Raw genomic sequence first — 27,872 nt, 5'->3', positions numbered from 1 at the left:
GGGAGGTCCAGCTGACGCGTATTCCTGGGCGTGGCTTAGCCGCGTTCCTCAACTCTTTCCTCAGCCTGCGGAGTGTGTGAGGCTGCCGCTGTGGATCGTGGACCGGAGGAAAGACATGTATCAGTTATGCGCCACAGGAGCCAGAGATCCACTCAGTAACGAGGCCGGTGAGTTGCGCCGGATGTGTGTGTGTGTTTCTCAGGGGGTTGAGTGAGTGTTCAGGGTGTGTTCGACAACACAAAAGGCTTTTAGGGGACCAACAAGACAAGCTTTAATTTTCCACCAACGGAAAACCATTAAACTGCAGGCCAAGGACTGTGAGCTCGCTTAACTTTGTGCGTCTTGAGTTTGTCTATAAATGAATGAATTATTGTGTTTCTGTGCTTGTGGCTTTTCACTAGTCGTGTTTGCGGTGCTTGTATCTGGATCTGATCTTATTAATATAACATCTAATGTAATTTTATATGGCCCCGGCCCCCTAAACTAGGGTTTTTCAAACTGGGAGTCCCACTGAATGGGAGTCCAAGCAAAAAGTTCAGAGAAAAACAGTGTAAAATAAATAAATAGGGCTTATATATAAAAAAGATGAAACTAACTGAATAAAATGTATTAAAATAAATAACTAAATCGTTAAAATATATAAATAATAAAAAATAAATTACTTATTAAAATAAAACAGTACTATAATGTAACAGAAACTAAATGTTCTCAAAACAATAGTACAGATATTTTTGCACACACACATATATATATATATATATATATATATATATATATATATATATATATATATATATATATATATATATAACTGGCTTTACATTTTTAGGATGTGGTCCCTTGCATGAGAAGGATCACATTTGGGGTCCGCGGCATAGGCTATAACAGATTGGAAAAAACCCTGCCTTTAGATTACAGCCTGATATTGATTATACAGCCACTTAGACCAATTAGGGCTAGAGATAAAAATACAAGTGTTTTTCTCCACTTACTGTAGTAATAGAATGATTTTAGGACACTCCTTGCTGGGTGTGTTTTGGGTTAGTGGTTAAAAGTGTAGGCTAGTAACCTGTTGGCCACCGGTTTAAACCTCAGAATAGGTGTACCGCCATTGTGCAACTGAGAGGATCTGTTCTTCACACAACGTTGCCATATCACTTCAGAAAACAACACAGATGTGTCATCGACTACTTTTTTCGAACACAATTTGCATTCAGTTTATTTAGTTTATTTTGCCCTATAACATGGATGAGGGTTAAATTCTGAGGCTGAGGCGAGAGATATGTTTGTTTTGAACAAGTGCAGGCCTGATGTTTTTCCTCAACGTGTGTGAAGATGTCTTTGTTTGCTGGAGCAGGCTTAATGTGTTCCAGGAAGCAGAGTGGACCTGAGCAGGACACACCCGTAATTGACTGCAGTGTGGGGTGTAAAACCCAAAGCCTGCATGTTTGTGGGACGCCACACACAAGACCTGTGACCACATAAACTCACCAAATTGCCCTTACAGCATCTGTGAAAGAGTCGAATGCATCAGAACAACAGAATGAACGCACAAATGCAAACTAATGTCTGATTGCGAATGATTTGTTCTTTTGACTCAGATCTTTTTTTACCTAATTGGTGTTTTCCAGTTCTTAAAATGATGAAGTCACAAATCAGATCGATCCTGTTCTCGAGGTCTCAGTGACTCTGGCTATATCAATTTTATATAAATAAAATATATAAATGTTATATATATATATATATATATTTATATTTATTTTTTATTACAATCTTTTTAATACAATTTATATTTTAACAACATGATCTGCATTTTCATGGGTTTAAATAAGATCTTTGTTATAAGAGACATTAAAAACAACTTTGTGCTTCAAAACCCCTCGTTTTCTGTTAAAACAAAAAAATGAAATTGATTTTCAAAAGTCAATGAATTTGCGACAGCTGAATGTAACATTTTTGAGAAGCCAAACATGTCAACAAACATGTGTTTCTCAGTAACATGTAATTCATTTAAGCCACAAAATAAACTTAATTCTGTAAAATAAGTATAATAAAACATTTTTGAATGTTTCCAGCACGTTTGATAATTAATTACCCAAAAAATCAAACATGGTTTACTACTCACACACGTTGTCACGTCCGTCAAACAGGTCTTCAGATCTGCCCTTGCTCTCTTTGGCATGTTTGTGGGAGAAATAGACATGATTCTTCTCAAAATTTTTCTTTTGATTCTGATCTTCAGTGAATTGCTTTGTTCCAGCTCTCAAAACCACTTAATGATTAATTGACAAATTAGATCAATGAGGTTCAAGAGTTCGCACTCAGTGACTCTGTGATGCCTTTTCCCATAGACTTCCATTACTGTAAATGCATTTGTTTTGTTTTTACAAACTAAGAGATAAGTCTAAATTGTTATCTGTGGTAATAATTGCCATGTTACAGATAGAGCTTTTTATTTCACTTTCCATTGCTGAAAGTGTGGTTTTATACCAAACTGCACGTTTAATTGCTTTGAGTGGTTAAAACTTCATTATTAGCACTGACTGGAGTCAAGTCTTTCTAGCATGATAGTTTTGAATTAGTGGTGAGAAATAGCAAGCATTTATTTCAGTATCATTATGAGTGAAGCCATAAGAATTCAACACGACAATTTGACATGTTAAAACCTCATTTCTCTCTGTGTCTCAGTGTTTTGTTCAGGATAGAGTGTGGTGATGGTTATAGAGATGATGCACTAGTCTAGTGTGTTTGGGTGATGTCCTTCTTTAATACCAGCCGTTAGCAGCAGATGGGGACAGTATGCCCTTGGGGAAACTAAACAGAGTGAGTTAAACAACAGACCCTTTGTGTGTGTGTGTGTGTGTGTGTGTGTGTGTGTGTGTGTGTGTGTGTGTGTGTGTGTGTGTGTGTGTGTGTGTGTGTGTGTGTGTGTGTGTGTGTGTGTGTGTGTGTGTGTGTGTGTGTGTGTGTGTGTGTGTGTGTGTGTGTGTTTGCGAGACGCACCTGGATTTCACGGGACTCGGGACAAAATGTTGTGCGGAAGAAGAGTTTGTTTCACGTGTTCACTCGCGGAGAGTCAGACTGGTAACCCGAAGGATGCGGGTTCGATTTTCAATACCGGCAGGAATCGACTGAGGTGCCCTTGAGAAAGTCACCTAACCCCGATTCGCTCCCGGGGCGCTACAGTAAAATGTGTGTGTGTTCACTTCGCACTACTCCTATTGTGTGTGCACTAAGTAACTTGGATGGGTTAAATGCAGAGGGTTTACCATATGCATGTTACCATACTTGGCCTTCACATGACACAAATAAGTGAAAACAGGTCAGAGACAGTCATGAGGTATTGTCAATAATATGATGTCAATAATATAAAAGCGTCAGAATGGTTTTAGAGAGCTCCAAGTATTGATGGTCTATAATGCGCTGTGCGCTTTATTTCTTCTTTTTTTTTTTCCAAAATAACAATATATCCATTAATGTGAGCATAGAAATATGGAAACTGGACACAGCAAACCAACATTGGGAGAAAGAAAACAAACCTATTTCTATCTGCCTTTATTTTTTTTCTTGATAACTTTATAGTTCCAAATATGATTATTGGTGGTGATTAATCTAACAAGCAACTAAAAAAAGTAGTAGAGGCAACTTATAAAACAAAAACCCACTTGACTTTTTAAATTAAATCAACTAGGCCTAATTCGCTCCGGTTGAGCCAACTTAAAAACTTAACAGGTAGTCTTTTGAACTTCTTGTCAAGGTAATTATAGAATGTGTAGCATTTAGCAATTCAAGCAGATACAATCCTTGTTTTTCATCTCCATGTTTGATTTTCAAAGATAACTTAATGACATTAACATTGATCTAGATCTAAAATCTAGAGGCAAACATTTTGTTGTAGAGCAATAAACAGTTATTTTCCATAAAGTGATCAAGATTTTCCATTCAAAGGATTTTGCAGTTCCACTAGAAGACAAAATGTCATATTCTGATCTAGATGTCTCCCAATGAAGGGGTCTCTGTCATATTGTATCAACCATATCTTGTCCTGTATTTATCCGGAGAGCACAGACTGTAATGCAGATAAATCTAATGGTCTGTTATTGTGACATAATGTTCAGATTCAGAGAAGAAGGAACAAACACAGAGAATACTGTTTCACTCTTAGTAGCTTGTTCCAGCTTTCCTGCTGCTTCAGCTAGATGACATTGCTTTCTAGAGGTTATGAGAGAAGTCAATACTGCTAACTTTGTGAAAGTATTTATAACGTCGTTAATTTAGATTATGAGGGAAGAATTGAGGTCTTTTTGCTGAATGAAGTATCACCCTTATTACTATGATGAGGAATGGGGTGTTTAGTGTGGAAGCCAGAAGGCTGAGGAAAATGTCACCTGTAATTACATTAAAAGAAAAGGCTTTTATCTCAAGCAAGCAAATTGGGAGAATGTGTGTGTGTGTGTACACTTGCATGGCATTTTCAAAGACTACTGTGATGGAACAGACGTTTCATGGACTAGTGCTGGTCTAGACTGGATCTGTAGACAGTGTGAGCCGGTCGGAGACAAACACACTCACTTGGCCTTGTGTTAAAACAACACGTCTCCAATCTCCTAAAGGAAAGAAGCTGACACACACACAACATTTTCTGTCTTCTTTCTTAAGGATATGAGGAAATTGTCTGTTTAAAAGACGCTTTTGAAATACTTGAAGTTTGTTAAGAAGAAAGAGGTTGTGTGTGTGTGTGTGTGTGTGTGTGCAAAGGTTTGAGTTTGTTAATTGTTAATAGCCTTTCAGCTGAGACCCATGAGACACCTTTAGTTGTGCATTTTGTTTTTCAAAGGAATATTTCACCCAAAAATGTAATTCCCTCATTATTTACATAATTTGAATTGTGTTGAACTAATATAACTGATGAATAGGAAAACTCGCAGCAAATTACATTAGTAAAATTCTTAAATACAGTACACAAATATGTACTTTTACACTTCTACTCACTGTTTTATGAGCTTGACAACCCCAGTAATCTGTAACTTTCCTTATACAGGAAAGAGGTGGGGAATAAAGATAAAAAATAGGGTCATTTGAGTCTGTACATTTTGTCAATTTGGGTGAACTGTTATTCCTTTAAGTTATTGTCTTTTATGTGATTTATTTCTGTTTTTCAGGTATTTTTGTATTACCAATGAAGGATTTCGTCCTACAAGTGTTATATTCTTCTTCAGTGCATATTTAGTGTGCCATTCTTTTTCTACAGGACTGTAACAAACAGTTCATCTATGGAGCATGTGAATGATGTGTGAATGGTTGGTTGTAGAGTGTAGGTATGTGTTTTTTATCTTTGTGTGAATTGTGTGTGAATATTCAGACAGTGTGTGTTTGGGAGATAAGGAGGTGTTAATGTAAATAGGGAGTTGTGAGTAGTTGCCAGGAGGGAATTACAGTAGGGTTTTTAGTTTTAACACGATTGTAGCATATTTCTAGGGTCTTCTGAGCGGTTGCTTACTGGTCAATGCTGTTATTGTTAATTAAAAGTAAAACTGCTAAAATAGTTTTTGAGAAAAACTTAAATGAATGTTGCCTTGACAAGTTAGACAAGAACTAAAATGACTGAAACTACAACTGAAATAAAATAAATAGAGCTAGCTATATATATATATATATATATAGGCTAGACGAGATGAGTGTGTATATATATAGGCTAGACGAGATGAGTGTGTATATATATATATATGTGTGTGTGTGTTTTATAAATGGCAAATTAATATATAAATAGTATTTAAATGTAAATGCCAAACGCATGTATCAAAATTAGGCTACTAGCTTAAACAAAAAATAAAAATGAAAACTTCAAATAAAAATAAATGCCAATTAAAATATGAATACTAATAGTATATAAATAATACTAAAATAACACTCAATGGGTATCGTTTGAATTTGAGTGATTCTGATTCTTATCGAATTCCAGTCAAACATGATTTTGATATCAAACATATTTATTCTGTTTGCAGCTGAAAACCATGAACAAAAATCTGCAGCCTAAAAAACAACAAACTATTAAACTAGACTAAATAATATACATTTCAAACGTTATTAAACAAGTATATAGTCAGTAGTATACAATAAGAACAATTTAACAATAGCAAAAATAAATACAACTAAAGTTCAGAAAATGAAATCAAATGTAAACTAACACTGAATAACTTTTGTAACTTTAATAAAGATTAATCTATATTGTATTAAAAAAAGAAAACTATTCAGTCAAGATCAGTGAGTGATTTTCTTTTGATTAATATTAAAGACACAGACGGCAGAAGGTTTATTAGAGCTGATGCACAAATCCAAAATACTGTTACACGTGTTTTCTTTCCCGCCTGTTTACGTTCACTTAAGACATAACTGTCGGTGTTAATGAGGATATTTTACATAATTTTGTGTTTATTTTATCTGTTCAAGTGCAAGAAGATGCGACAGAGAACTCAATTCGTAATACGTGCACCATATGAGTGGCAGAAAAGAGCGTGTGAGTGCTGAATTGATTTATCTTTTGTGCCTGAAACCGGAAACAATAAGTGGAATTGAAAAAAATGTTATCCAATTCCAGAAATGGAATCGATTTTTGATTCCCGACCCTGATTCGTCTAGCCTAAGTCAAAAGCCTATAGTGACATTATAGTATCTAAATTACTTGAGTTTATGAGAGTTTTCTGCTCTTTTAGTAAAGTAATAGCACACCTCTAGAGCTCTAGAAATGCTAATCTAACCAGGTTTTAATTGGGACATAACCCTTAAAGGGGCCCTGCATAGAGGGGGTGTTTCGTATAAAAATGGCTATATATTTGCATTTCAGTAAATGCAGCCAAATGGCTTTGAGCAGTTGAACTAAATTAGCAACATAATATAATCTTTTAAAGCATCTCATCTTTGACCATGTTGTATATTCCCATTGAGGATGTTTAGAAACGGAGGTGCTCTAGGAACTTGGAGTCGTTTCAGCCCAACATGGAATTTTTACAAGGTCTCTCAGTAAACAATTGCTGGGGCCTTTTCTAGCATTTTCACTCCAGCTCCTGAATGCCAAACGGAAAATTCCCAGCCTTTCCGAGCCTAAGTATAGATTCTCAATTTATACTGAGTCACTGATTCCAGACTCTTGATGGTGCGCACGCATACGGCCTACACTGACGCTTGTTTGGTGTCTGTGGTCATCTAAATGCTGGAATGATTGATTTTGGGAGGGAAATTACGAGTTATCTGTCTGGATGCTTTATTAAAACGCTTTTTCTTTGTTCATCCCTTCACTTGTGTTCTCTTTTCTGTCTCGCTCCCATTAGCCTTTTCCCCCCAGCTAATAAACTCTTCCTCTCTCCTCCCCTTTTTATTTTGATCTGTTACTCACACAAGGCTTTTGTATAACATGAATGTTGCGCTTGAGTCGTATACTATATGGTGCTTTGGCATTCTGGAGTATATTATGGGTAAAGTGTCCATTCGTCCTTTAATGTGAATAAAAAATGTTTTATATAATTAAAATTATATTAAAAAAATAATAAAATTATGTATTTCTTTTGTGTCGTCAAAATACTGCCCACAGCGTGTCATACTGTTTACAAGTAAACATTTAGCTACATTACAAGTCTCTTATTACTTTTATATAATCATTATATATATGCTTTTTATTAGGTTCATACACTACGGCTCAAAAGTTGGGGGTCACTAAGATTTTTATTTAAAAAAAAATGCATTTATTCAGCAAGGATGCAATAAATTATGGAAACTCGTTTCCACCACTGAATAGAAAAAGAAAAAAGGTAATTGTGACTTTTTATCTCACAATTGTGACTTTTTTCTCAGAATTGCGTGATATAAACTTGCAATTGCAAGTTATAAAGTCAGAATTGTGAGATAAAAACTCAACATTTTTCCCTCAGAATTGAAATTTAAAAATTGTAATTGTAAGATATCTCACAATTCTGAAAAATTGTGACATAAATATTCGAAATTATCTTTTCAATTGTTTTATTCCGTGGCGGAAGCAAACTTTCATAATAAATTGATAAAAATTGACTGTAAAGACATTTATAATTTTACAAAAGATTTATGTTCCAAATAAATGTTGTTTTGAAATTTCTATTCAAAGAATCCTGAAACAATTAATCACAGTTAAAAAAAAATAAAAAATCAGCTTTCAACATTAATAATGACGAATGTTTGTTGAGCAGCAAATCGGCATGAATAAAATACATCGCAGTATTACTGTTTTTACTGTATTTATAATTAAATATATGCAGTATAATATAGACACAATTTAGAATTTTGCGTACTGGGCAATATTAGCTGAAAATGAATTTATATTTATTTATGTATTCGACAGATGCTTTTATCCAAAGAGATTGCATTGGATTCAAATTTCACATTGTCTTTTAATCGATTCCTATATATCACATTCCCAGGGAAACACTCAAAGAATGAATGGATCATGCAAACTTAAAAAATCCACTAGAAATAGTATTTCATCGGGGTGATTTTTAGCATCCTGTTTTCAGCATACTGTGAATTATGACACACTTTTTGTTTGGACTATAGCAGACAGCAGCTTTTGTTAATTCTGAGCTGATGTTGTGTCCGTCCCCGTACAGAAACCTCTGGGCATAAATGCATGCGTCGTATGCACCTGACATTAATGCTAAAATTAGCTACAACTATGATTTTGTATGTGCGTGTGTGTTTTAATGGAGTTCATTTGTCCTGTGTAACTGTACTCCCACAAGCACGCACAGCACAAGATGTTTTGCTGACTCATTTAAGCCACTTCCTGCACACAGGACATGAGCTCTGACTCCCAGATACTGTAAGAAAAAGACAGAAGAATAAATTACAGGCTTTAAAAGTGAAACACTGTGTGTGAAGTGAAAGGGGCAGCAGACAGAATAAGGTTAAAGGTCATTAAATAACATGTTTTTCTCACACACTTTAGGCAGATTTCAGGAGATATTCAACATGAAAAAAAAATACTTTCTTCTGATTACTATTTTAACACTCCTGGTCTTTTTTTTTATGTCATTCCAAAGAAAAAATGTTTCTTTAAGGGTGTTAAATGTGCTTAATAGTCATTAAAATAATGTCACAATAAAAAAAACCTTAATGAAACCTTTTTTTCTTTTTTTGCACCATTAATTATATTTTATCTATAGGTAGAAATTACCTTAAGCATTCTTTTTTTTTAAACTTTATTTATGCATTTTTTCATTTTAATTTAAGGTACAAATTATTCTTTGATAAAGGCTGAGAATATGAAAGGCTTAAAAATGACTTTATGCAACATATTTAATTTGTTTATTTATTTTATTTTATTTTGTTTCTTTTATTTTTAGGTAAATATGACCTATTTCACAAAAGTTGAGCATGATATGAAATGCTTAGAAATGACCCTGCCTATGCAAAATATTTTTATTTATTTATTTGTTTATTTTATTTTAGGAATGACTTTTTACTAAATGTTTTTTTATTTGTAGAAATTACCTTTTACAAAATAATATGACCTTATTCAAAATATATACAGTATATATTTTTTCTTTTAGGTAGAAATTATGTGGGCCTTTGATTTGATTATTATTTGTCTACCATTACCCGTTTGTCATTGTCCCTCTGATTCTCTCTGTTTCTCAGGTAAACTGTCATGATTCCCATCACTGAGCTGCGGTACTTTGCTGACACACAGCCGGCGTATCGAATTCTGAAACCATGGTGGGACGTGTTCACAGACTACATCTCCATCGTCATGCTGATGATCGCAGTGTTCGGTGGCACGCTGCAGGTCACGCAGGACAAGATGATTTGCCTTCCATGCAAATGGGTCGTCAACCAGACCTGCGAACAGCTCAACGTTAGCGTGCCGCTCAACCCGGAGCCGAAGGGCATCCAGTACGACCTCGACAGGCACCAGTACAACTATGTGGACGCTGTATGTTACGAGAACAAGCTCCACTGGTTCGCAAAGTACTTCCCGTATCTGGTGCTGCTGCACACCCTGATTTTTCTAGCATGTAGTAACTTCTGGTTTAAGTTTCCACGGACCAGTTCGAAGCTGGAGCATTTCGTGTCCATTCTGTTGAAATGCTTCGACTCGCCGTGGACGACGCGCGCGCTGTCTGAGACGGTGGTGGAGGAGAGTGACACAAAGCCGGCTGGGAAGATGAACGGCTCCATGGATAAGAAAGCCTCCAGTGTGAGTGACCAGGATGTGGAAGCAAGCATCCCGATGCTGCAGAGGACCAAGTCCCGGATCGAGCAGGGCATCGTGGACCGTTCGGAGACGGGGGTCTTGGATAAGAAGGAAGGGGAGCAGGCCAAGGCACTGTTTGAGAAGGTGTGTGCATATGCTTTATTGAAGGGCTGGTCTCGAGTCACAAGCGGGATGTCTGGTTATCAAAGCTGTGTTCCAAAACCTAGTGGACTGCCTCTGTAGTCAGTAGCATTTTAAGGCATCATAGGCGCACTCCAGATGAGAAGGCTGTTCCTTTATTCCTCCAAAACTCTTTCTTTTAGCTAAATTCGAAGGTAGCGTTATTGGAGAGAGCAATCCTAGAATTGCATTGCGACAAATATACTTAAATATAAATATATATATATATATATTTATACTAGGGCTGGGAAAAGATTAATCGCGATTAATCGCATCCAAAATAAAAGTTTGTGTTTACATAATATATGTGTGTGCACTGTGTATAATTATTTTGTATACATATAAATACACACACATGCATGTATATATTTAAGAAATATTTGCATGTATATATTTATTTATAATTTATATTATATATAAATATAAATATTTTATGTATAAATAAAAAAAAATCTTATATGTATACATGCATGTGTGTGTATTTATATATACAAAATAATTATACACAGTGCACACACATATATTATGTAAAAACAAACTTTTATTTTGGATGCGATTAATCGCGATTAATCTTTTCCCAGCCCTAATTTATACTCATAAATTAAACATATACTAATTACAACCAATGCTGAAAAGTATTGATAAAAATGTATTTATTAAAATATATACAGTATATTTAATAAAATATTTATATTTTTGTTCTTAAGTTATTTATACAATTTTGAAAAGAACTGGTAATTTTATTAAATAAATATTTAGTATTTAATAAATATATTTGTAATTTATAAATATATGTTTACTATGATACTAGTAAATAAAATATACTAACTTTTCACCTATACTGAAAAGTATTGATACATATTAGTAAATAAATATTTATATATTGATATATAAATAATAAATATATTTTAATTGATACATTTATACTCATTTCATGTACTAATAAACAAAATATACTTTTCATCAATGCTAAAATGTATTGCTAAATATTAAAGTTTGATGTAATAAAATATATTTCATAAATATTTATAATTTATACATCTATACTTCATATACTATTAAATAAAATATACATATTTCATCCAATGCTAAAAGGAATTATTGCTGAATATTAAATATATACATTTATTTCATCCAATTCTGAAAAGTATTGCTAAATATTATTAAATAAAAATCTATATATTAGTATTCATTTAATAAATATGTATTCAACATTTTATAAATGTATACTTGCTTTATACACTAATAGAGCATACTTATTTAATCTTAGGCTGATTGATAAACATTAAATATGTATTTAAATTTATTATATTTTACCCAGTGATTATTTACTGGTATTTTTTTATTTATTCTTTTTTTTTGTCACATTAAGTAGTAAATAATTTTATGTGGATCTATTTCAGTTAGTGATGCGCGGGTCGGCTTTTTTTCCAACCCGCGGTTCCTGCTTTTATGAAATTATTTGGCCCGCCCCAGCCCGCCCCGCACCACTGTATCTATTTTTACAACCTGCCCCGCCCCGCACCCGCGACTGTTAAATAGTCATACTAGGCTTTGTAATGTAAATGAAAACAGCCTTCATTTCAGCCTGAAAGTGCTTGGAAACATCGCCCTGTAAACTGACAACAACGACGATTATGAATATGAACCATAAATCAGGTCATATTAATAAGATACATTTTCAACATTATCAACGTTTACAAAGCAGCGTTTGCATTCATCTAATAGGCTAAACCATTTTTATTTCTTAGACCCCCCACAAATATGTCTTGACATGCTGGAAGTGCCCGTTTTGTAGCTCTCCTGTTTGTATATTTTTCACACGAGTTTTAATTCACTCCTGCTGCAACTATTTCTGAGAAGCGTTCCCAAACATTAGATTTAGCATCCTGACCTTTTTTTTCTTTTAATTATGTAAATTCCCGACCGCAATTTCTCCCGCACCTCGTCTTCCATCTTCACTTTTATTTCTCTGTTCCTGTTGTCGTGGCTGGCGGCGGGAGCTGCTTGGCGCGCCGCTTTCGTGACGTGTCACGTGACGCCAAAGGTTTGGGGACATCACGCAAGTTACGTTGCTACGGCATTTGTATTGTAACCTTATCAAAGAACCTTATAAAATATGAACATAGATATTCCCAAATATTTAATAAAGACTGGAAATTGCAAAGCAACATACATGGAATAAAAAAAAAAAAAAAATTTAATCACCCGTCCCGCAAATAAAGTGACAATTTTTTTCCCCATTCCAACCCGTCCGCGGGTTACGAGTGGACCCGCGCATCACTAGTTAGAATGCCTTCTACCTGAAGCTGTCTGTGTAGGTAGTAGACAGCATGGTAGTTCACTAGGTTTTGGAACAGAGCCCAAATATTCTGAGTATATCATCTCATCCTTCTGTTTTTGCAGGTGAAGAAGTTTCGTATCCATGTGGAGGAGGGCGACATCGTTCACCGCCTTTACATACGGCAGATAATCATCAAAGTCATCCAGTTCATCATTATCATCTGCTACACCATGTACTACGTTCACTTCATCACGTTCAGTGTGACCTGTACCGTGGACATCGAGCGTTTGACGGGTTATCGCACATACCATTGCGCTCATCCTCTGGCCACACTTTTTAAGATCCTGGCCTGTTTCTACATCAGTCTGGTGATGGTTTACGGCCTCATCTGCATGTACACGCTGTACTGGATAATTAGCCGCTCGCTAAAACGTTATTCCTTCGAGTCCATCCGTGAGGAGAGCAGCTACAGCGACATCCCGGACGTGAAGAACGACTTCGCCTTCATGCTGCACATGATCGACCAGTACGACCCGCTGTACTCGAAGCGGTTCGCCGTGTTCCTGTCGGAGGTCAGCGAAAACAAACTGCGACAGCTGAACCTGAATAATGAATGGACTCTGGAGAAACTCCGACAGAGGATAACCAAGAACTCGCAGGAGAAACTAGAGCTGCACCTCTTCATGCTGAGCGGGATCCCAGACACAGTGTTCGACCTGGTAGAACTGGAGGTGTGTAGGTTTGCAGGCTTTAATATTTGCATATATTAGAGCCCGGCCGATACATCGGCGAGCCGATATTAGGCATTTTCATAACTATCGGTATCGGCATTTATGATGGCCGATAAATTAATATAAAAAAATGCGGCGTGCCGTGATTCATGTAAGGGTGGCACTGCCAATAATAGACCTAAAAGCTGTCACAATGAACTGGCAAAAGTAATGATATGAATACATCAAATATAGCAAGGAGACATTTAAATTGTTTATTAATAACAAGTGTTTTCAGTCATTGTGGGCTGAAAAGCTAAAGTTGAGGATGCGGACTCGCCATCTTTGAACCTGCCAGAGAGAAATCTACATTTCAGAAGGATTACATAAGTAGAGAGCAGTTTGTCTTTCGTTTTGATTTGTTCTGTTTAAAAGTAGACATTTCAATAGATATATTTCTCAGGTCTATACACTGAGTTTCGGTTCATTTATGAGACGAGTTGCAGTTCACTCGCCGGCTCCTCCGTTTCAAGATTATCTAATGTCTGTTATATTTACTCCTTATTTATTAAATCCAGGCATTTGGTTGATGAAACATTGATTCAAATTAAGATATAATTAATACAAAACGAAATTGACTTTAATGAAAGGCTTTGTGCTTTCTGTTTCGAGGTCTCTGTGAAAGTTTTAAAGCACTTTAGTGCCGCTTTCGGAGCTTGTCACGTCCATGTTTTCCTCATAAATGTGAACACGAAAAATAAAATGAATATTATATGTTCTGTTGAGAGCCAACCCTTCTTTATTCAGTGGGTAGTAGACTATTACTTTTGATTTGCGCAGTGTAATTCACTGAATTGATTTCTCTGCTGCCAGCCTCTGTCACGTATTGTGTGAGCTTGTGACTATTGCAAGCGTGCAGCTGAGAAGTCCTGATTATATTGTCTGCTATATTTACTTCTTATTTATTAAATCCAGGCAATTGATTGATGAAACATTGATTAAAATGCGTGGCGCGAGCGACAAATCTCCGACAGTAAAAGGATGGCCCATTCTGCTCTGTGATCCACTTGCCGACACGACTGTCGCGTGGTGTCGCGAGGCCTCCCCCACATTTGTCCGTTGATGGGCGTTCCTCTGTTTACCGCTATGGGCGTGGTTTTGACCGAGCGGGAAATGTTTGCGCATCAGAACAGAGGACCTGCGAGAGACATCCCTCCGTCTCCATATGCTCTACTTCTATTGGATAGACGCCTCGCGTTCAACGGACTTCATTTGCATAAAGATTTGCATCGGCCAGCTTCTTGACACGTGACAATTTTCAAAATGAAGCGCCGCCTTCCCGGGATGCTTTGCGGGCGCGTTAAAGTCGCGTGACGTCACCCATAGGAATAAAGCGGAGTGCGGGGCGACTGAAGTGTCGCACGGACAAGTGGATCAGCACCGTCACACTACAAGCGACTTTGTCGCTCTATGTCGTCAGTGCCTGGCGATGAGGTCGCTAGTGGGCGTTCCCACTACTACTACTGGTAGAAGGATCATGCGGGCTCCGCTCTTATTGGTTGTCGCTTCCGTAACTCGCTCTTAATTTGCATAAAGTTAAACAGATCTCAACTTTGTCGCGTCGCCAGACACGCCCCATCTGGTAGCCAAAGGTCGCGACCGCGCGTGTTGCCGGAAGTCGCCCGCTCACCATTGAAAATGAATGGTATCGTGTCGCTTGGTCGCGTGTAGTGTAAACGCAGCTTATAACGCTACGTTACAACATCAAGCAATATTCCAATAATTTATATAATTATAACACTTTATATAGGGCCATTTTGCATTAAGAGTAGCCTAGTTTCATATTTAGTAGGTACATTTTGCTTACTACTTTTTTAAAATAGTATAAAAGTCTGTACATTATGTAATTAAAAACGTTTTCATTATGATATTATAAATTTTACTTTAGTAAAAAGATCTGAGTTCTTCCTCCACTGGTAGAGATTAGAGGAATTAAGACTAAAAATAGAAGATAATGTCAGTGACACTTTTGATATATTTATTGTTACAAGTTGTTTTATATAACGTGACTAAATTAAAAGACAAAGTCGTTAGTGAAGATTATGCAACAGTATTTAGAATATATTATAATATAACATGCAATGCAAACTAGTTTGGTTACAGCTCAAATGTATCATTCTCATTCTATCATTCCCCCTGCCTCCATTACATATCTTTGTCACACAAGTGTTTGATCACCACATTTGAGTGATCATTGCAAAACGTTTACATATTTATTCTGTTTAAATACTGTGTATTCTATATACAGTACCCATCAAAAGTTTGTACACACAAATAGGAAAGTGTGTCCAAACTTTTGACTGGTACTGTACTATAATACACATAAATAATATCGGCCGATATATCGGTCTCAGGCTTTTTTTATCGGCATCGGCCTCCAAAAATCCATATCGGTCGGGCTCTAGCATATATAAATGACTTACTAGTTGCATATTCAAAGGTTCAAGTCATACGTTAGCAGGTCATGAAGGAGACTTGCTGAAAGTAGCCTGTTCCCTACTAAACGTCCAAGCAGGGCTACACCATTAATCAAAACAAAACCGATTATCAAATAGCAACGACTGTGATTTAATTGTAAAAATATATGCGCTGTGTTGATTTACACTTTGATTTGTTTTCAGTGTCTCAGAGCGTCTCGGTTCACAGTAAACGTTGCTTCACATGAACTCCATCTGAGATTGGGGCGCTAAAAACGTGCATTTGAAAACGCAACAAGCACCATGCTACCATCTTCCCATACTTGTAATGAGAAGTGTTTATTAACATTTGATAATGAATGACATGAATGAAAATCAAAAAGATATCATCCAAAATGATAAGTCATAAATATTAGTATTGTTATTTAACAGATTTACTGTAAAATAACTTTTCTGATAATTTTTTATTTATTTCACAGTAATCTTGTTTAACATTTATATTTAGTAATAGTAGTAATAATAATAATAATTTTTATAAATATAAATGAATACTACTAAATATTTGTAGTGTTTAAATCGCAATCTTTAAAGTTTGCAATAAGCGGACGTTGCTTGCGACAGTCTTTTCTTCCCTATTGTGACGTTTATCCGAGTGAAACCGTTTCCGGAATCAGAAAAAACTTCATTTTGAAAATAATAGGGTTTCTGGAATAATGTCCTCTATTCTATTGGTTAAAAAAGATGGCCCCGCCCCAATCGTACACCATTGGCCAATCAGCTTTTTAGGATGCCTAATCAACTTTTATTTGAGGTTTAAAGTTTATATAAAGTTGCCTTTGCATATTATGTTGGTATGGGAGAACGTATAAAAATGCACTCATTAACTTTTTTATCCTTCCAGGTGCTGAAATTAGAGCTGATCCCTGACGTTACCATCCCGCCCATTATCGCACAGCTGTGTAACCTGAGGGAGATGTGGCTTTACCACACACCGGCCAAAATCGAGGCTCCCGCTCTGGCCTTCCTCCGCGAGAACCTCAAATCACTACACATAAAGTTCACAGACATTAAGGAGATTCCGCTGTGGATCTACAGCCTCAAGAACCTCAGCGAGCTCCATCTCACTGGGAACCTCAGCGCCGAGAACAACCGATTCATCGTCATCGATGGCCTACGGGAGCTCAAGAGGCTCAAGGTCCTGCGGCTGAAGAGCAACCTCACCAAACTGCCTCAGGTAAGATGATGTTGATTACAGAAATTCATGAAGACAATCACAAATGTCATTCTCACTGTGTGGAAGCATATGACAGAAAGCACAGCATAGTATGTTTTTTTTTATTTATTTTATTTTTTATTCGGGACAGTGCACATTAATGAACAATCTAACATTTCTGTACAGACTGTAAATGAGCCAGGTTATAGCATAAATGCTAATTTTCACCTGTAGTCCCGAGGCAGGAAGACAACAACATATAAAATAATAAAACACAATAGGATATAACAATATCAAGCAAGAAACACAACACACTTTCAGACAGTATACATAGTATCGATAAAATTAGTCAAAATGAGGACATGACTGGGAACTTTTTAGAAGCTGTTTAAGGTGCTTTTTAAATGTGCAGTAAGTGGGACATTCTCTAATGTTTGTTGGGATGGTGTTCCATGTGTGGTATCTGATGACGGTAATACCATGCTGATTAAACTTTAAAATTGAGCCCGTGTACTTTCCTAATACATGTTCTTGGGCTTGTTGTGCATGATTTATCAGTGCTTATTATTATAAAGACAAAAATAGTTTTTTTTTTAAATCAAAATCTTTACCAAAAATAAAAAGAACATTTTATATAAATATTTTAATTACAGTTCACATTATATATAATTTTAATAGTAAATAATAAATAAATAAATCGTCTTCCCTCTTGCAGGTGGTGACAGACGTTGGCGTTCACTTGCAGAAGCTCTCCATCAATAATGAAGGGACCAAACTGATGGTTCTGAACAGTCTGAAGAAGATGGTGAACCTGACGGAGATGGAGCTGGTGCGCTGTGATCTGGAGAGGATCCCGCACTCCATATTCAGCCTGCACAATCTACAGGTAATCTTAGTCCTCCTTAATGTAGTTTCTCAAAACCTGTGCATATAATTAGATACTGTGGAACTAATGTATGCAAGTAAAATCGGACGACTTGAGTAACTTAAAGAGGACCTATTATGCTTTTCTTTTGTGTGTAATGTTGCTGTTTGAGCATGGAAAAGCTCTGCAAAATTACGAAGTCTCTCCAGCAGGAGTTATTCTCTATATCAGTGTCACTGTTTCTGAACTCCCTGAAACGCCTCCATTGTAGTCTTGAATTTTCTTTTGGGAACAAACATGTCGCAATATTCATCATTTAAATAATTCCTGCCCAAGGCATACGCAAAATAAAGGGGCGGGGCCTGGTTGAGTTGGTAGTGTGTTGAAACTCGTAGTTATGGTAAGGGGTGGGACATTTCCCAAACATGCTCGAAGTGCTTGACCAATCACAACACACTGTTCCAGCTGACCAATCAGAGCACATTGTGCTTTTCAGAAGGAGGGGCTTCATAGAGACAGGAACTAAAGAGAGCGTTACTGACAGACTGAGAAGACAGGAGCTGCAACAATGACAAATATCAGAAAAATAAGGTTTTTCAAACATTCAAGTATGAAATCTTATTCTAGTAGAGCTCAAAAACGAAACCAGTAGGGCATAATATGTCCTCTTTAAACCTGCTGCATTATATAAATGTTGTACATTTTTGTTGTTCAAGTTTGGCTGCTTACAGTACTACAGGAATTTCCCCTTGGGCTCACTTACTCTGATGTGCACATCATATTTCTGTCTGTAGGAGATTGATCTGAAGGACAACAACTTGAAGACCATTGAGGAGATCATCAGCTTCCAGCATCTCCACAGACTGGTGTGCCTCAAACTCTGGTACAACCAAATCGCCTACATCCCCATCCAGATCGGCACCCTCACCAACCTGGAGCGACTCTACCTGAACCGGAACAAGATCGAGAAGATTCCCGCTCAGCTGTTCTTCTGCAGGAAATTGCGTTACCTGGACCTCAGCCACAACAACCTAACCAGCATCCCACCAGACATCGGATTCCTACAGAACCTGCAGTACTTTGCGGTGACGGCGAACAGAGTGAGTTGAGCATAAATGTGCAGACTTGCATGTGCATGTCACCTCATGTTCGTGAGAGATTCCATCAGATGGTGTTATCTTAGTTTAAATCTGTGAAACTGCAGAGAAACAGACTCAAACTCAGATAACACAGTCTTGTATCCATCTACATTTCTCATACTCCCCGTAACGCAAAATGTGGGAGTTGCTTCCGTTAAACTGTAAACAATCAGCAAAAGGTTGGCTCTATGAACGCAATAAGTATTTTCAAAAACTGTGTACAATGAAATGACATTATTCTACCCACCCTTCAACCATCGCACATTAAAAGGAAAATTTAAAAGTGTGAAAGCATTAACAAGTCACTACAACAAACCATGAATAGCGCCAAAAGCGTGATTATTTCCGCAGCAATATTAAGGACGTGTTAATTATCACGGTAGTAATATATGTCTGTATTATGTGACATGTTGCCGTAACACAAATGTTCATTAACTGGAACATTGAGTAATAATATTTTAAAGTGATTCCCGTCATTTTGACAGACCATAAATATTGTATTTACCCGCTTTAGAAACATTCCAGTAATAATAGCGATTAGTAGGGATGCACGATATATCAGTATTGGCCGATATATGTTCATTTTTTATGTTTTCGTTATCGCCCCGATAAGAAAGTTTGGCTGATATATTAAAGCCGATAAATAATGGATTATTTCCTTCAGCTGAGACACTATAGATGTACACTGTTCACCATGGTTTTGAATTGCTTGAAATATGATTGGAATCACTTCAAAAAAGGAAAATACAGTTAAGTGGAACAAGTCTGTCACAGGCTACATAAAATTATAAGAACATCAGTATAATTGTGTGCTTGGGACATGGCTTTTGGTGAGAATTTTGTTTTTGTAATCGGATATAGATTTATCTGCCAATATATTGGTATCGGCCAAAATTTTCATATCGGTGCATCACTAGGGATTAGAAGTGGAAAGGGCGGGCAATTACATTTTAAACCATCAGTGTGAAAACAAACCCTGGAAAGAGACGTGAGGATTTGGGGTGAAAAACAAGATTCTCAGTGGATTCCAGTGAATCAATATAGGGATGTATTGTAAATTAAGGAAGGAGAGCAGACCATAATATGTTGTCCTTTTTCATATTGTTACAGTGGAATACAAAAAAGAAAAAGACAATAATCAGAAAATAAAACATTTTAAAAGATAATTGCGATCTTTTTTTTTATCTCACAATTCTGACATCTTTTCTCAGAATTGTGAGATATAAATTCGCAATTGCGAGTTATAGTCCAATTCTAAAGAAAAAAAGACTTGCTTTTTTCCACAGAATTGCGAGTTTATATCTCACAATTTTGACTTTATAACATGCAATTTTGACTTTATATCATGCAATTCTGACTTTGTATCTCCCAATTGCGTGATATAAAGTCGCAATAATTATAATTTGAAATTATTCGTTTCAGTCTTTTTGAGTGGATGTTACCCAAACTGGAACTTCCTCCAATAATTCAAACCGGAGTAGGTTCGTCAGGAAAAAGCTGGATAACCAATTTTATTTGTTTAAAAAATCATATTATTTGTTTTATTCAGCAAGGATTTAAGAAACTGATTAAAAGTGACAGTAAAGACATTTATAGTTTTACAAAAGATTCGATTTAAATTCAATTCTATTATTTTCAGCAAAGAATCCTGGAAAAATATGTAGCATATTAGAATGATTTCTGAAGGATCATGAGACACTGAAGACTGGAGTAATGATGCTGAAAATTCAGCTTTGATTACAGGAATAAATTATATAATATACTTGAATAGTACTTCAGTACATGTTCCTGGTCTTATTGTGAAGGATTCCTCAGTCCAAGTCATTTTTAAAGAAAATGATTTTATATCTTTCAATAACTTGCTTACACCTGACGTAACTTTTCGGCTGATGTCACCTAGGATGCGCAGACTTATTGTCCATTAGCAAAATAGCTGTTTAGTCATTGTTTTAGGTTGCTGTTGTTGTAGGTAACCCTTCCTTTCTTAAATCATTACAATAGTAAACACAGTAATTTCAGGGCAGTTAACGTTAATTAAATGAAAATTATGGCAATCATAGCAAATATCTTTGAGATTTGTAAAATAAAGAAAGTGTGTCGGTGGTGTTTCATGACGGGAATCCACTCGCAGTGCCAGTGAGAATCTATCCGAGAGGCCATACCCTCAAAGCGCATGTTGCACATACCTATCCGTCAAACGCCCATCTGAGCTTTCTCTAGGGTGTAAGCGGCATTAGGTGGCGCCGTTGTTTTATTGAATCTGGATTCTTTGGATGCAAGTCAGATAATTCAAAGGAGATAAACAGGGTATGTGCAGGCATAAAGTCCAGCAACATTGTTATGCAGCAACACAAAACCTGTCTCTCATGTGTTTTGAGTTTGACGTGCACTTGTGGTTGTTTTTAGTAATGGGCGTATTTGAGAGTGTGTGTGGCATGTATCTGAAAATAGCGGGTTTATGGGACCTCCTGTTGAGGAGTGTGAACACCAGGTTTATTATAGTAAACTAAAACCATAAAAAACAATCTTGTTACTTAAAATTAAATTAAAAAATTAAATATATATATATATATACACACACACACACACACACACACATATATATATATATATATAAAATTAAAACTGAAATAAAAATGTATAAAAACTATATAGACAAGACCCTTTGGTCTATGACCTAATGGAAAATATAAAAATAAAATTCAAAATATGAATAAAAACTACAAGTATCTCAATAATACTAACACACACACACACACACACACACACACTTCCTGGTTCCTTGATTTGCTCATTATTATCTAAATGAGTGTGTAATTTGTGTTATTTGCTGAGAATCAAGGTGGACCATAACTAGATGCATATGTTTGCTTTTTTTAGTCTGTGTATTTGTGTGTGCGCGCACGCATGTGTGTGTGTGTGTGTGTGTGTGAGAGTGTGTGGGCCAAAATTAGCAGCTTACTCCGGAGATAATTGGTTTTCCTGTGTATAATATGTTTTCAGGATCTCCGCCCTGCCGAGCGAGTGGCATTGAATGGGGCACGTTGTTTATTACAGATGGATTACATTACTCAGCTCTCTGGAATTCTTGATTTTGATTGGTCAGTCGTGGTATTCTGCGGTAAATTATTGTAGCCGTTAAACTGGATAACTGACTGTTTTGTTGAATTCCCTGCATAGCTGTGTTGGTTTAGGGTTTCTCGCTTCAATCCAATCAGCTGGTGATTATCGTAAAATGAACCCTAACTAAGACATCAGATCACCCTACTGTGACCTACTACAGTATCTGTTATGAACTGAACAAAACACACAAATTGAATAATGGTAAATGAGACCCAAAATAGCTGAAATCATATTTAGTCCTTTGACAAAAATAACTAAATGGCTTATGGTTTGTTAGCTATTGAAAAGGCTGGAATAAATAAAATGAATGTGAGTAATTGATAATGGTTAACAATTAATCGATTTAAATTATACGTTTACTAAAATAGCACTGCTACAAACAAATACAGCAAACCTGTTTTTTTATTTATTTAAAATCACATTTTAAAACCCAATTGCAATTTTTATAAGAAAAACGGGTAAACTACATATTTTCCAGTGCAAATAGAAAAATTTAATGATCATGTTCTTAAAAAAAATTATGTTATGCATAACGAGAATATTTTCTATTAATTTAAACAATAAATATAATTTACAATAAAGTGTTGGCAACACTTAATGTTTCATTTGTTAACATTAGTTAAATAACTAACAGGAACTAACGATAAGCAATACACTGTATTTTTTTACAAAATTTATTCATCTTTGTTATTTTCAGTTAATGAAAATGTATTTTAAATTTGTATTAGTCAATGTAGACATTAATATTAAAGAGATAGTTCACCCTAAAATGAAAATTAAGTCATCATTTACTCACCCTGCTGTTCTAATGCCATATCCCGTTATTTATTTTTTGGGCTACAAAAGGAGGAAAACGCTTGTGCTCGTCCAGATGAATAGCGACCAGCATCAACATTAAAAAAAGATGCAAAAATTTCACAGAATGATCTCATTTGTCACATGTCATATAGTCTAAGTGTTCTGGGGGTATACAGTATATCACGAAAGTGAGTACACCCCTCATATTTCAGCAACATATATGATATACACATATACAGAATATATACAGTGTGTGTATATATATATATATATATATATATATATATATATATATATATATACACAGTGCCTAGCATAAGTGAACACACCCATGCTAAAGTTGACTAAAAGGAGGAATAAAAAAACATCTTTTGGAAATTTATCTTAATGCCTTAATTTAAAGAATGGGGAAAAATCCAACCTTTAAGGACACCAATTTTCTTTGTGAATGAATAATGTATCATAAATAAATAAATGTTCTTCCTTAAAATACAGTTTGCGTAAGTCAGGACACCCCTATGTTAAATTCCCGTAGAGGAAGGCAGATGTATATTTTTAAAGGCCAGTTATTTCATGGATCCAGGATACTATGCATCCTGATAAAGTTCCCTTGGCCTTTGGAATTAAAAAAGCCCCACATCATCACATGTGGAGATTGGCACAGGGCACTTTCCATAAGATCATCTCTCATATACTGTATATATATATATATATATATATAGGTCCTTCTCAAAAAATTAGCATATTGTGATAAAGTTCATTATTTTCCATAATGTAATGATAAAAATTAAACTTTCATATATTTTAGATTCATTGCACACCAACTGAAATATTTCAGGTCTTTTATTGTTTTAATACTGATGATTTTGGCATACAGGTCATGAAAACCCCAAATTCCTATCTCAAAAAATTAGCATATCATGAAAAGGGTCTCTAAACGAGCTATTAACCTAATCATCTGAATCAACTAATTAACTCTAAACACCTGCAAAAGATTCCTGAGGCTTTTAAAAACTCCCAGCCTGTTTCATTACTCAAAACCGCAATCATGGGTAAGACTGCCGACCTGACTGCTGTCCAGAAGGCCATCATTGACACCCTCAAGCAAGAGGGTAAGACACAGAAAGAAATTTCTGAACAAATAGGCTGTTCCCAGAGTGCTGTATCAAGGCACCTCAGTGGGGAGTCTGTGGGAAGGAAAAAGTGTGGCAAAAAACGCTGCACAACGAGAAGAGGTGACCGGACTCTGAGGAAGATTGTGGAGAAGGACCGATTCCAGACCTTGGGGAACCTGCGGAAGCAGTGGACTGAGTCAGGAGTAGAATCATCCAGAGCCACCGTGCACAGGCGTGTGCAGGAAATGGGCTACAGGTGCCGCATTCCCCAGGTCAAGCCACTTTTGAACCAGAAACAGCGGCAGAAGCGCCTGACCTGGGCTACAGAGAAGCAGCACTGGACTGTTGCTCAGTGGTCCAAAGTACTTTTTTTGGATGAAAGCAAATTTTGCATGTCATTCGGAAATCAAGGTGCCAGAGTCTGGAGGAAGACTGGGGAGAAGGAAATGCCAAAATGCCTGAAGTCCAGTGTCAAGTACCCACAGTCAGTGATGGTCTACGGTGCCATGTCAGCTGCTGGTGTTGGTCCACTGTGTTTTATCAAGGGCAGGGTCAATGCAGCTAGCTATCAGGAGATTTTGGAGCACTTCTTGCTTCCATCTGCTGAAAAGCTTTATGGAGATGAAGATTTCATTTTTCAGCACGACCTGGCACCTGCTCACAGTGCCAAAACCACTGGTAAATGGTTTACTGACCATGGTATTACTGTGCTCAATTGGCCTGCCAACTCTCCTGACCTGAACCCCATAGAGAATCTGTGGGATATTGTGAAGAGAAAGTTGAGAGACGCAAGACCCAACACTCTGGATGAGCTTAAGGCCGCTATCGAAGCATCCTGGGCCTCCATAACACCTCAGCAGTGCCACAGGCTGATTGCCTCCATGCCACGCCGCATTGAAGCAGTCATTTCTGCAAAAGGATTCCCGACCAAGTATTGAGTGCATAACTGAACATAATTATTTGAAGGTTGACTTTGTATTAAAAACACTTCTTTTATTGGTCGGATGAAATATGCTATTTTTTTGTGATAGGAATTTAGGGTTTTCATGAGCTGTATGCCAAAATCATCAGTATTAAAACAATAAAAGACCTGAAATTTTTCAGTTGGTGTGCAATGAGTCTAAAATATATGAAAGTTTAATTTTTATCATTACATTATGGAAAATAATGAACTTTATCACAATATGCTAATTTTTTTAGAAGGACCTTTATATATATATATATATATATATATATATATATATATATATATATATATATATATATATATATATATATATATACTGTATGAGAGAGTTTGGTGAAAAACAAACTGAAATGTAATGTATTATTTAACAAAATTTTTGACCTCAGCCGTTGGTCTTCTGTGCGTTCATGAGACTCTATCAGCGCTGCAGTTCACTCCGACTCGCCCAGAAAAAAACACACATGTTGTGAGAAATTAAGATTAACAAAAACAAGACATGAAATGCATTCCATGTACCAAAAGCCGGGGTTTAGTTAAATAATACTTTAAATAGCAGTTTGTTTTTCACCAAACCCTCTCGTATACCCTCAGAACACTTGTAATAAACGGAACGTCACATGAGATCATTCTGTGATACTTTTGCATCTTTTTTTAAAGCATGATACTGGTAACTATACACTGCCATTATTTGGACGTTTTTTATTTTTATTTCTCCTTTTGTGGTCCAAAAAAGACAAAGACATTAAAACAACACCAGGGTGAGTAAATCATGACTTAATTTTCATTTTAGGTTAAACTATCTCTTTAACTAAGATTATTAAATTTTGTAGAAGTATTGTTCATGTTAGCTAACAAATAAACCTTTTGTAAAGTGTTACCGAAATGTTTACGTCTTATTTTCGGTCATCAGATTCCAATTTACTTGCTCATTAAATAGAATGGCATAGCAGAGCTTGTGTGTTAATCGTGTCTTTTTCTGATTCAGATCGAGACGTTGCCGCCAGAGTTGTTCCAGTGTAAGAAGCTACGGACGCTGAATCTGGGAAATAACTGCCTTACGGTGTTGCCGTCACGTTTCGGAGAGTTAACGGGCCTGACGCAGCTGGAGCTCCGAGGGAACCGGCTGGAGGGATTACCGGTGGAGCTCTCCGAATGCCGACTTCTCAAGCGCTCCGGGCTGATCGTGGAGGAAGATCTCTTCAACACTTTACCACCGGAGGTCAAGGAGCAGCTGTGGAGAGCCGATAAAGAACAAGCCTGAGTGAGACGGATGAAAGAGAAGAAACTCTTAATGTGGTCGTTCTGCTTTCCTTTCATTCTTTTAATGATTTTTAATTCATTTTATGTGGGCGAAAAAGCATTTGTTTCTCGTCCGTATGAAGGGAAGTTGTGGACAGGGTGCCATCTGTCCTTAGAAACACATATACAATGACCCACTCATACACAAACACACGTTTTGCGAGGTCAAGTCATTCATGTGCTGCCCCCTACAAGCACGGAGGGGCATGCAAATAGATGACAACAACACCAACATGGTGTACATGTGGGTGCGAGTGCCTGTTAAAGCAGTGGCTTTGTGTGAATGCATAGATATAACAAACAATATGTGGTTTGTGCATTATTTACTTAGCGGCTGCATCCAATCAGGGAAGGGTCGACTGTTTATGAATGTGCCAGCTGAGTTATCAAATATGTAATTGTACATGTTAAACCTCTGCAAGCTAATACCCACAGAAATAAATGCCAAAAAGGGCATATACAAAATCTACTACATACAGTTGTAATAAAAATTATTCAACCTCCATTGCTAATCAGGTTTGTTGGCAAAATTAACAGACTTTCAGCTGTTTGCAATGAACAAATCAAGCAAAAGTAATTGAAAGAGCAGAAGTTATTAAAAGTTGCATTTTCTGTTGAGTTTGGGGAAACCACTTGAAACATTTGTGTTGTACTATTTTATTTTTCTTTGATTTGCTCATTGCACACAGCTAAAAGTCTGTAAATTTTGCCAATAAACCTGATTTGTAATGGGGGTTGAATAATTTTGATTACAACTGTATATATACTTTTAAAGATGAATATGATGCCACAAACTCTTTGAAAATGTCTTGCTAAAATCTTACACTCCACAGACTACGCAAAGATATAGAAACTGCGAACTCAAATGCTCTGATGACAAACAAAATTATCTTGGACTGACTCAAGTTTGGATCAGGTGAGATGCACGTTGACTAGAAGGGAATGATGACGTCATAATGACTGTTGTTGTAGCAACGTTCCCACACTATCATGGCCTTAACTCTCTGAGCTGAATGCTGGAGGTCATCTTAAAGAAAAAGTGTACATTTTACGTTTGTAAGTTTTATAATTTTACAAAAAAATATAAGAGAAAGAACAAAAAGAAACAGAACAGAAAGACTCATGCAAATTGTTCACATGTTTGCAAGTACAAAAATCCTTTGCGTTAATGAATTGTTTTTATATGTACATGTTCATATGATTTTATTTTATGATTTTTATTTGAACTTTTCTTTTGTTGGGAAGATTGTCGAATGTACACAGTATAGCGTTAAACAAAACCAAGTAAAAGTTTCTGATATACATTCAAACTTGTTTTCATATGTTTCTTAAGTCACACACACACGGGTCATTCTCAGGAAATTGTGCCGTCTGTGTCTGAACATTTTATTTGTCACTTTTTAAGCAGTTGCAAAAACAACAACAATAGTTTGTTACTAATACCTACATTATTACTAACCCTAAAGCGCTACATTATTTCACA

General features: G+C 36.2%; 1 protein-coding gene across 1 annotated transcript; it reads left to right on the top strand.

The window, feature by feature from the left end:
- The first annotated feature begins 2 nt into the window (after positions 1-2).
- On the top strand, positions 3-27,699 carry lrrc8aa (leucine rich repeat containing 8 VRAC subunit Aa). The gene is made up of 7 exons (XM_077194381.1): positions 3-167; positions 9,664-10,363; positions 12,806-13,414; positions 16,772-17,104; positions 17,799-17,969; positions 18,743-19,048; positions 26,076-27,699. The coding sequence occupies exons 2-7, from the start codon at positions 9,674-9,676 to the stop codon at positions 26,349-26,351; spliced, it is 2,385 nt and encodes a 794-aa protein (XP_077050496.1). The 5' UTR covers positions 3-167; positions 9,664-9,673; the 3' UTR covers positions 26,352-27,699.
- Positions 27,700-27,872: the final 173 nt, after the last annotated feature.

This window comes from Siphateles boraxobius, unplaced genomic scaffold, assembly GCF_051911475.1.
Source record: "Siphateles boraxobius isolate OS27281-9 unplaced genomic scaffold, OSU_SipBor_1 11, whole genome shotgun sequence".
Lineage (NCBI taxonomy): Eukaryota > Metazoa > Chordata > Actinopteri > Cypriniformes > Leuciscidae > Siphateles > Siphateles boraxobius.
This window is presented reverse-complemented; position numbering and strand designations above follow the sequence as displayed.